The sequence below is a fragment of the Callorhinus ursinus genome, unplaced genomic scaffold (assembly GCF_003265705.2).
Source record: "Callorhinus ursinus isolate GAN/ISIS: 27379988/994484 unplaced genomic scaffold, GSC_fseal_2.0 scaffold4, whole genome shotgun sequence".
Lineage (NCBI taxonomy): Eukaryota > Metazoa > Chordata > Mammalia > Carnivora > Otariidae > Callorhinus > Callorhinus ursinus.
The window spans coordinates 66172306-66183881 of record NW_027397066.1 but is presented as its reverse complement, the minus strand read 5'-3'; the positions used below and the strand labels follow the sequence as shown (position 1 = coordinate 66183881).

Below are 11576 nucleotides of genomic sequence, written 5' to 3'. Positions count from 1 at the left end.
TACTTACTAGATTACTGATGTATCATAGAAGGCTAGAACTCGGGAATAGCCAGATGGGAGAGATGCACAGGGCAAGGTATGGGGAAAGGGCACAGAGTGTCCATGTCCTTCCCACGTATGCTTCTCTCCCCGCATTTCCACATGTTCACCAGCCCGGAAGCTTTCTGAATCCTGTCCTTTTTGGGTTCTCAGGGAGGCTTCATTGCATAGGTATGATTGATTAAATCATTGGGTATTGGCGATTGATTCAGTCTCCAGACTCTCTCCCTGCTTCCCTCCATCACAGGGATGGGGCTGAAAGTTCCAATCCTCTAATTACCTGGTTGGTTCTCCTGACAACCAGCCCCCATCCTTAAGTTCAAAAGTCACCTCATTAACATAATGGAAGACACCTTTATACATTCATTACTTAGAAATTCTAAGGGTTTTAGAAGCTCTGTGCTACAACAGGGCACAAAGACCAAATATATATTTCTTATAAATCACAGTGTCACAAGTTAGTATGGACAGTCTTAAGTTTTTGACATTCTAGTGTATGTGTAGTAGCATCTCAACATGATTTTAATCTCATTGTGGTATCTTGTCAGAGCTATCAGCTAAGGAGCTAGCTTAGGAACAAGAGTTTGTAGAGTTTGGGTGCTGCCCTCCAGGGTATTATATACACATGAAATCAACAGCTGATACAGCACAATGACCCTAAATGATGGATTGGTCTTTTTTTTTTTTTTTTTTTTGCCATCAGTTCCAGTGACTAGTTTGTGGGATTTGTGCATCTTATCCCCACAGCCTTAGGGTCTGCCACAATTAGGGGTATTATTCCAAGGACTGATTCAGGGTTGGGAACACTTTTGCCAGAGACACAGTATGGGTTCCGCTAAATTTTGCAGAACCATGATGCAGGGTCCTATGTAGTAGAATAAGAGCTATATTAGTGGGGAATGCCTAGTGCAAGCTTTTGAGACTGTCCCCTTCCCCTTGGTCAAGATGGTAAATCAAAAGCAGTTTCACATCTTGGGCATGAAGGAAAAAATTAATGCCACCATTAAAAACCGTAAAGGTTAAAAGGGCGATGGCTCCCATCATATTTCTATTTAATTCACCAGTGTGTTCTCTACAACAACAAGATGGATCCTGATGGATGACAATAGGCAAACCATCACAAATTAACCAAGTTGTATCTCTAGTTGCAACTGCTGTGCCAGATATTGCATCTTTTCTAGAGCAGGTTAACAGAGCTTTAGATACTTGATATTTGATGACCAGTGATCTGGCAAATGTTCTTTTAGTTTTTCTCAGGGAGAATTAGTAGTAATTTGCATGCATATGGGATAGACATCAGAATGGTCTTGACCCAGGAATATGTTAATTCTCCCAATGTTTAGTCATAATATAATCCAAAGAGATCTGGTCCATCTGGGTACTTGTAGAACGTTATATTGATCCACTGTATCAGTGACATCAGTTAGTTTTGCTGGATGAGCAATAAGTGGCAAGAACTTTGGAAGCCTTAGTAAGACACATGCACTCCAGAGGATGGGAGATAAACTTCATGGAGAGTCAGACATCTGCCACATCAGTAAAGTTTTAAAAAAGTCTTATGGTCTGCGCCATGCCAGGGAATTCTCTCCAAAGTAAAGGACATGTTATTACACGTTATTACATGTTATTACAATCTCTACCTTCCACTACCTTCTACTATGCAGCAGCTTAGATCTTCTTTATGTTGGGGAGGCAGAATATTCTTCACCTAGGAATACTGATTTGACCCATTTGTTGAGTCACACTGAAGGATTCCAGCTTTGAGTGTGGCCCAGGGCAGAAAAGAGCTCTTCAGAAGGTTCTAGATGTGGTGCAAGGAGCCTGACACTTGATGGATTACTGATGAGTCTACCCAATTCATGATTTGGTGGATCTGACAGAATCTAGGTCCAGGATGGGCAACTCTGGCTACATGCTTACATGATGTAGATGGAGCATCTGACTATGGCGCATCATATGACCATGAGGTATGAACCGAGTGAGAGGTACTGGTGCAACAGTGGTAGATGACATGGATGTTTGGGCCACCTACTCATGTAGCTTATTTGTGCCCTCTGGTCTGGTTCATGGTTATAATGAACTCTCACTGGGAAAGTTCATTATGACCAGCTGAGGAAGAAGAAAAGAGGCTGAATTTGGTCCATAGATGGTTTAGTTCATTATGTGAGTGTAAGCCAAAAATGGACTGCAGCTAAACCATAGACCCACGTGGGATGACTCAGAAAGATAGCAGTGAGAAGAAATCATCCTAATTGGCAGAGCTTTGGTCAGTGTCTGTGATTATTCAATTTGTGTGGGAAAAAAAAATTACCTGAAGTAAGCCTACAGACTCACAGGCAATGGAGAATGGCTTAGATGATCGGTCAGGGGCCTAGAGAGTAGATAATGGAAGACAAGACAAGACTCTCTGGAGAAGAGGCATATAAATGGATCTATGGGACTGGGTGTAAAGTGCTGTCAGAAAGCATCCTCAATGATGAGACACTCAACAGCCCCATAGAATCAATTGACATCTGCCAATTTCTGCCATTGACTATCCCAGTGCTGGTACAATTGGGATCATGAACAGAGTAGCCAGTGTAGCAGGGATGGAGATTATATATGAGCCCAACTGCATGGACCCCCACTTAACAAGGCAGACTTAATTACTGTCGCTGATGAATGTCCACTCTTCCATCAGCAGCAATAACATTGGGTCCCCAATACAGCACCATCCCCTGAGGAAGGCAACCAGCCATTTGGTGAAGAATTGACTACATTGGGCGTCTTCCATCTTGACCAAAATTGACATATATTTCAGGCATGAGATTCGTCTTTCATACATTCGGGTGTTTAGCCAGCACCACTATCTGAGTTCTAAGGAACCTACTCTACAGAACAGGAGGTAAGGCAGTGACCACATGACCCTTGGATCTACTGGTCATTTAAATATTGCATTAGCCAGAAGCTGCCTGTCACACAGTGGGATGAAATGGTCTTTTGAAGGTGCAGTTAATGCATCAGCATGGAAATGATATCCTATGAGAATGGGGTAGACTCTTGAATTTTCTATATACACAATATGTAAGTTAGAATCTTCAGTGAAATATTGAACAGAATTGGTAAGATTTAGCATTTCTTCTCTCCTAATCTCAAGAAAATCTTTTAGAATTTTACTATTAAGTTTGATGTTTGCTGTTTTACTTTATATACATTTATAAAATTAAAGAAGTTTTTTTTTTATAATCCTAGGGTGCTAAGAGTTAAAAAATTTAATCATGAATTGGTGTTGAATTTTTTTTTAAGATTTTATTTATTTATTTGAGATAGAGAATGAGAGAGAGAGAGAGCATGAGAGGGTGGAGGGTTAGAAGGAGAAGCAGACTCCCTGCTGAGCAGGGAGCCTGATGCGGGACTCGATCCTGCAACTCCAAGATCATGACCTGAGCCGAAGGCCGTCGCTTAACCAACTGAGCCAAGTACCCCAATGGTGTTGAATTTTATCAATGCTTTTGCTGATTAAGAAGATCATATGATTTTTCTCTTTTATTCTGTTAATATAGTGAATTATATTATTGCTTTTTAAATTTAAGCTTACCCTGAATTCTTGAGGTAAACCCTATGCTGTACCTTTCATCTCCATGACTTATTCATTCCATAACTGGAAGCCTGTATCTCCCACTCCCCTTCACCCATTTTGCCCATCATCCTCCCCTCCTTCCCTCTGTCAACTACCATTTTGTTCTCTGTATTTATAGGTCTGATTCTGCTTTTTATGTGTTTATTCATTTGTTTTTTTTTTTTTTTTTAGATTCCACATATAAGTGAAATCATATGGTATTTGTCTTTCTCAGTCTGACTTATTTCACTTAGCTTAATACCTTCTAGGTCAATCCATATTGTTGCAAATGGCAAAATCTTATCCTTTCTTATGGCTGAGTAATATTCTGTTTTATACCACACCTTCTTTATCCATTCAGCTATCACTGGACACTTGGGTTGCTTCCTTATCTTGGCTATTATAAATAATGGTGCAATAAACCTAGGGGTGCGTATATATTTTCCAAATTAGTGTTTTCATTTTCTTTGGGTAAGTACCCAGTAGTGGAATTATTGGATCATATGGTATTTCTATTTTTAATTTTTTGAGAAACCTCCATACTGTTTTCTACAGTGGCTGCACCAATTTACATTCCCACCAACAGTGCATGAGGCTTCTTTTTTCTCCACATCCTCACCAACACTTGTTTCTTGTCTTTTTGATTCTGGCCATTCTGACGGGTGTAAGGTGATATCTCATTGTGGTTTTAATTTGCACTTCCCTGAGGACTAGTGATGTTGAGCATCTTTTCATGTGTCTGTTAGCCATTTGTATGTCTTCTTTGGAGAAATGTCTGTTCAGGTCTCTGCCCACTTTTAAATTTTATTTTTTTTGAGTGTTTAGTTGTTCTTCACATATTTTGGATATTAGCCCCTTATTGGACATATCGTTTGCAAATATCTTTTGCCATTCAATAGGTTGCCTTTTCGTTTTGTTGATGATTTCCTCAGCTGTGCAGAAGCTTTTTATTCTGATGTAGTCCCAATAGTTTATTTTTGCTTTGTTTCCTTACCTAGGAGACATATCTAGGAAAATGTTTCTATGGCTGATATCAAAGCAATTACTGCCTATGTTGTTTTCTAAGCATCTTCTGGTTTCAGGTCTCACATTTAGGTCTTTAATCTATTTTGAGTTTATTTTTGTGTATGGTGTAAGAAAGTGGCGAGTTTCATTCTTTTGCATGTAACTGTCCAGTTTTCCCAGCACCATTTACTGAAGAGACTGTCTTTTTCCCATTGTATATTCTTGCCTCTTTTGCCATAGATTAATTGACCATATGAGTGTGGATTTATAGTTTGGACAATTTTTGACTTATCTTCCAATTCATTAATTCTCTTTTTGACTATGTCTTGGATGCTGTTTAATCCATAAAATCTTTTTTCTTAAGTTTGCTTTTTGGGGCAAAATAGTTGTATTAAAGAATCTGATAATGAGGCCCCTATGATCCTGCCTTAAACATCTTCCAGTGTACCAAGTGTGTGATTGTCAAAGATTTTGTAATCATGAGGGGAATAACTAATAAAGATATTTTAAGGAATGTTCTCATTCAGCTTCCATAATAATGCTATTTTTCCTATGATTAAAATAATTCATCAAATTAATAGCTCCTACTTGAAATATTTTTGCTCACTGGCAGTCAGTTCCAATATTCTTCCAACCCATCCCTCTCTCTCTCTCTTTATCTCTCTTTTATTCTTTTTCTTGCTTACAAAGTTTGTAGCCCAAAATATCTTCACAAGCCTGTAGAAAATCATGAAACAAAGTTTTCATAAAATTGCTTCTGAAAAAAAAGTTTGTCTTTTATATTTATTTGTTTAATTTCAGTAAAATTAATGTATAATGTTATATACAGTGTTTCAGGTGTACAATACAGTGATTCAACAATTCTATACATCACTCAGTGCTCATCACAATAAGTGTACTCTTAATCCCCTTCACCTATTTCACCCACTCCCCTCCAACTCCACCCTCAACCTCCTTTCTGGTAACTACCAGTTAGTTCTTTATATTTAAGAGTCTGTTTTTTCATTTATCTCCTTTTTTTTCTTTGTTCATTTGCTTTGTTTCTTAAATTCCACATATAATACATAAAATCTTTAATTTTAATTATTTTATTTAAAAATTTTATAATTCTCCTTTTGTTCTCTTTCATAAATTCTGGTTCTCTTCCCAAATTAAGAATCTTGTCTTTTATAGCCTTGAACATATTACATATAGTTATATTAAAGTGTGTGTCAGTTAACTCTATGGAGAGTCTGGAGACCCTCTCTAGTAGGTCTGTATTTGATTGCTATTTACTTTTGTTTTTAGTCATATTGTCTTGTCATCTCATGTCCCTTAGCTATTTTGATTAAGTGCCGAAGATTATGAAAAACTACAGATAATTTGTAGTTCTGGATATTACCGTCCTCATTTGCTTTTATGGAGGCTAGGTACACTGGAGATCCCAGATCTTCTTAATTCAATCAGCATTTAAAATGAAAGGAAGTTTTTCAGAGTCCATTGTCTCTCATGGTTCATCTCCCCCTCCGACTTACTCCCCTTCATTCTTCCCCTCCTGCTATCTTCTTCTTTTTCTTTTTTCTTTTTTCTTAACATATCTTGCATTATTTGTTTTAGAAGTACAGATCTGCTGTACAGATCTTCAACAGTCTTGCACAATTCACAGCGCTCACCATAGCACATACCCTCCCCAATGTCTATCACCCAGCCACCGCATCCCTCCCATCCCCCACCACTCAGCAACACTCAGTTTGTTTCCTGAGATTAAGAATTCCTCATATCAGTGAGATCATATGATACATGTCTTTCTCTGATTGACTTATTTCAGTCAGCATAACACCCTCCAGTTCCATCCACGTCGTTGCAAATGGCAAGATCTCATGCCTGGTGATGGGTATTAAGGAGGGCACGTTCTGCGTGGAGCACTGGGTGTTATGCACAAACAATGAATAATGGAACACTACATCAAGAACTAATGATGTAATGTATGGTGATTAACATAACAATAAAAATTAAAAAAAATGAAAGGAAGTTGAAGCTTCAGCCTCTATGGGGGGTGGCCTGTTTTCAGTTTACCCTTACTCAGAGTGGGTAGGTCCTCAAGGATCTCAACTCCATGTCTGGAGGGATGGGGGGGCAGATTTATCAATCACCACTCACTTCCCAGTTGGCTCTGAATTCTAGTTTTTGTCCTCTTGGCCCCTATGAGTTTGTTAAAACCTCTGATCAGTTTCTCAGCCTCTCAGCTGCTTCTAGCGGAACATTGACACATTTCTCTGGTAGAAAAGTGGCTTCAAATCCAGGCTTTCTTCTTGGGTTTCCTTATTCTTCTGGACCATGGCTATGTAATTCTTTACTGCCCTATTATCTGTACCTTCAAACATTTAAAAAGTATTTGTTCATCTTTTCAAGTCATTCTTAGCAATAACTTTGGTCTAAATCATCCAATCTGCATCAGTGAAAGTAAAACCCTTTTTAAATATGCCTTTAATACTCAAGGGACTGTATTCTTGCTACTCAAGAATTTCTGTAGGAAGTGCAAGTGAATGCCTTAAGATGAGATTATTATTTTATTATTTATTATTATTTTAAATTGGCTTGAGTTTGATTAAAAAGATATGCCTGTTTATAAAATAATGAATTTTCATGCTTGACCTATATATCACCTTTTTATATCCCCAGTTCCCTTTCAAATTTGTGCCAATCATAGGCAAAGTAACCCAAAATTCTTTTCTCTAGTCCTTTTTAACACATCTGAGATAGGATGTTAAATGAAACAGGGCTTATGAACTGAGTAAGCTGGGATCAGGACACCATGCTTTGTAAATTTAAATCTTGTATTTTTTCATCTCATTTGGAAATTAGCTCAAACTTCTTTGATCTGGGAAGAACAACGTGGATTTTAGTTTTATATGTATTCGAATCAGAATATTAAGGAGGAAAGAGCGTTGCTCTGAAAGTCACAGTGTTGACAACAAGGTAGAATTGGAGGAGTAAGAGACTCTTTCAGGAAGAGACAGATGGGAAGGAAGAGGAAATAAACAGGCTACCCACACACTTACCACTCCTCACCTAAGAATGTTCCTTCCAGAGCTTGTTTTTGCTCCCTCATTATAAAGGTTGGTCATTTTTGTGCAATTTCTCTCATTCGGTAGACAGAGGTCACTGTGGATTATAAGATCATTACTTATCATCATTATATCCTGTTACTATATTATCATCACTTATTAGTTGTATTATCCTAGCCATGCATTGTACCACAGTGTACTACCAACCCAAGGGAAATTGAGCTGATTTTATTTTTCCTGATTTGCTGTACCTAGCACACTTGGTGTTTGATTTTTTTTTTTTTTTGACTGGGGAAACAGTTATGTGTAGACAGCATCAATTCTCTGGAGATATATGAGCAACCCAGAAGTCAATTTTTTTTGTCCCACATACATAACTAGACTGATAAATGACTGGGTAAATGGCAGGGAAGTAAAATGAAATTTTCGAAGTGGACTCCAGTAGAAGAATTTTAATGTCACAGCTTATCACAATATGGATATATCAACTATGATATTTGGACAAATATGGTTAGAAAGAAAAACAACATGATTTCTTATTTTATGGGGCAGAAAATACACTCAGTGTTTTTTTTCCATTTAGTAATATCTGTGGTTTCTTTTCTAGGAAGTATTTCTGTATTAATGATGTGTGTGTTTGCATGCAGACTTACACATTACTTCTGATTACACTGGTTACTTATGACTTTTCATATGTAGGTTATTATCATTTTGTGGTTATATATGCACATTATGTTGAATATTTCTTTAGTGTCAATGAGAAAATAAATCATTGGTATGAGAAAACATTGGCATTACAAGGTATTCATCTGGAATTATTCAACCTTTCACAAGCAAATGAGAAAGATTATAGGATTAGACCAAATCCAGGATTTCTTTTCCTCTCTGCCCATCTGTATTCATTATGGTTGAAAGATAGACAAATGAAACTATTGGTAGCTCAGTCTTTAAAGCTTTACTACAATTTAAAAGCATTAAAAAAGAGAGAAAATGGAAAAATCTTATCAAAGGCTGGAAATGATCATCATACTGAATAGTTGAATTTTCCAGCTTAATGACAATGAAGAATGAAGATAGGTGTTGTAAAGATATGACTTCATTATTGGTATCACTCAGTACTCCCAATTCCAAAGAATTGAGCACAGAGCTTTTAAAAGCCTCTGTCAGCATATAGAACTGACAGTTGGGCACATTACTGGAGGAAATGGAATGGGTCAGTGATTTTCAATTCTATATAAACTGCAAGCCCACAGCCTTGGCTAAAACACGAGAATCCGAGACTTCTCTGGACTGTTGCTGTGGTTATTGTTATGTTTCTTGGACCCTAGGAATTTTGATCAAGAAAAGGGAAAGACACGAGAGCACAAAGCTGCCACTTGAATGCAGAGGATATTGTCAGTTTTCTCCCAGAATCTATTTTTCTTCCCTTTCCCCAAAGTAACTTCCTTTTAGTCTAGGAATCCACCTTGGCCAATACTGCTCATGGACTCCAGGGGCAGCTGAGCCCATTTCCAATTCCTGGGGGTTCTTGATTAGTGTAAGAGTAATTCTGTCCCTACTGTCATAGTGATTGATTCTGGAATAGACATGTGGCACAATAACAGATGCTTGCTGGGGACCTTGGGTAGAATATTTTCTTTGATTTTAAGAGAGGGCACCAGGTATCTTTTCCTCTGGACGTGTTTATGATGTTAGTCCTAGAATTACTGCAGCCAACTTTGAAGCAGAGACATAGAAAGAGAGAATAAAGAGAATCAAAGAGAAATGGACAAAGACCCTGATCCATCTCTGATCACTGCTTGGAGAGCTGTGAGATAAAAATGTCCTTAATTGTTCATGAAATTTAAGTGAGCTGTTTCTGGCAGCCAAGATTAGTCCTACTGATAGAGAAAGGAGGTCCACTTCAAGCCCTGGTGGTTCCTCATCCAGACGACCACCCACAGGGTCTGTTTCAGGGATCCCTTGGCCAATTTGATCTTATAGGAGGGTCACAGAGATGCTCTCCTCTGGTCCAGAGCTATTTTTAAATTTCATGTTTTGTGATCCTGCTCTCCAAATTCTTTGGTTTTTAAGTCTAGAGCTCTCCTCCAAAGGCCACCCCTGCTGGGATGGATCTTCTGGATGCAGCCTGATCCAGTACCCTCATCTTGGGCCCAGAAGTGCCTGCTACAGTCACTCCAGGCTGTGGAGAACATTTCAAAAATGTTCTTCTCTCTGGTAGTCCATCATCTCCACTAAAAAAGTCTAATGAGGAGAACCAAAGATGAGTCAAGTCCAGGCTGTGGTATAAAGGTGACGGGGCATCTGGATTCCTCAATTTCCTCCTTTCCTCGTCCGTAGGTCAGGGGTCCCTTCGCAACTAGGAGCCAGGATCTCTATTTGGCCTATTTAATGTGGAAGGGGGTGTGCCTACATAAGCCGGAGGAAACACCTGAACATGTGGAATCCCAATGCCGGGCAGCCAGGACCAAATCCATATCCCCCTAACATTGGGTACCCTGAAGGTTCCAATCCTTCCCATCCACCACCTGTAAATCCTGCCTATCCTCCAGGCCCCTTTCCAACTCCCCCAGGAGTTCCCCAGGGGAACCCAGCTTTCCCCCCAGGTGGGCCCCCTCATCCTGTGCCACAACCAGGGTATCCAGGATGCCAACCCCTAGGTCCCTACCCACCTCCCTACCCACCACCTGCTCCTGGCATGCCTCTTGTGAATCCCGTGGCACCTGGCATGGTAGGACCGGGAATGGTGATGGACAAGAAGATGCGGAAGAAGATGAAGAAAGCTCATAAAAAAATGCACAAACACCACAAGCATGGCAAGCATTCCTCCTTCTCCTCCTCCTCCTCTTCCAGCAGTGACTCTGACTGAATACAGGGCCTGGACCCTTCCCTCAAGCCTCTCCAGTTCTGTTCTCCCATCAAGCTTCAGATGCCATCTTGTACTGGGGAAAATTAGCCCTTGTGCCCCTTCTCCCTCATCCCCCAATCTGAGCCTTACTCTGCTGTTCAGCCCTAACCAGCTAGGGAGAATGGGAAAAGAATTGCCATGGCTAGCAAAGACCGTCTTCTCACTACTTGGGTAGAACTTTTAGCTGATGAGTTTAGCAGGAGAACTATTTTTTGAGGATGGTGAGACCTTGGAGCTGAATGCCAAAGATGAGTTTAAGATCTGTAAAATGTGATTTTTTAAAACTTTCTTTTGTAATACTTGTAGTTGGGAGGTGTGGAAATTTAATTATGGAAAAAAAGAAACTGTGCCGTTTTTGTAATGGTGGCTGGCACACTTTGGTGATTTAGTGGCAGATAGATTTCCCAGCAGCCCTTGTTGATTGTACTAACTGTAAGGCTGCTGGGAGGTGGAGTCCATTGGGCTGGTAAGCTCTGCCTGCCATTTTGGTAGCTCACTCCTTGGTTCAATAGACCGGCTTAGGTCCTTCTCATTCTCCACCTCTCAGTCCAAATAAAGCTTTTTTTCCTGGAAAAAAAAATAAAAAAAAAGTCTAATGAAAAGATTTGTCTGTGGGAGATGCATCCTTATGCCTGGCTTCTCTAATTTCCCATGCAGCTTTAGTTTTTAGACTAATTTTGGTCCAGGCACGCATCAGTTTTGAGAAGGCCAGTTGAATCCTTATCAACTAAAAGTGGAAGCTACTGTGACAGAAGCAATTTGGCAATGGAAAGGCTTGGTCAGGTGTGAAAATAAAGCTGGTACCCTATGTGATCTAAAGAATAGCTGGCTTATATTTCGAGGGTGAAATATCTATCATGGGGGCCGCTACATAATACAAACTTTTACAGTGAGGCATCTGTTATGTTCATGGTGTATAATATTGTGTGCCTGCAATCAGATAGGTAAGTTTTGCACTTCTGTGTAAATAGAACTCTCA

General features: G+C 39.4%; 1 protein-coding gene across 1 annotated transcript; it reads left to right on the top strand.

Moving 5' to 3' along the window:
* The first annotated feature begins 9947 nt into the window (after nt 1–9947).
* Nucleotides 9948–10958, top strand: LOC112836001 (proline-rich protein 13-like). The gene has a single exon (XM_025887657.1). The coding sequence runs from the start codon at nt 10127–10129 to the stop codon at nt 10556–10558; it is 432 nt and encodes a 143-aa protein (XP_025743442.1). The 5' UTR covers nt 9948–10126; the 3' UTR covers nt 10559–10958.
* Nucleotides 10959–11576: the final 618 nt, after the last annotated feature.

Bases quoted from the DNA above. Each gene is read 5' to 3' on its own strand.
- LOC112836001 (XM_025887657.1), top strand. From the start codon at position 10,127: ATGTGGAATCCCAATGCCGGGCAGCCAGGACCAAATCCATATCCCCCT.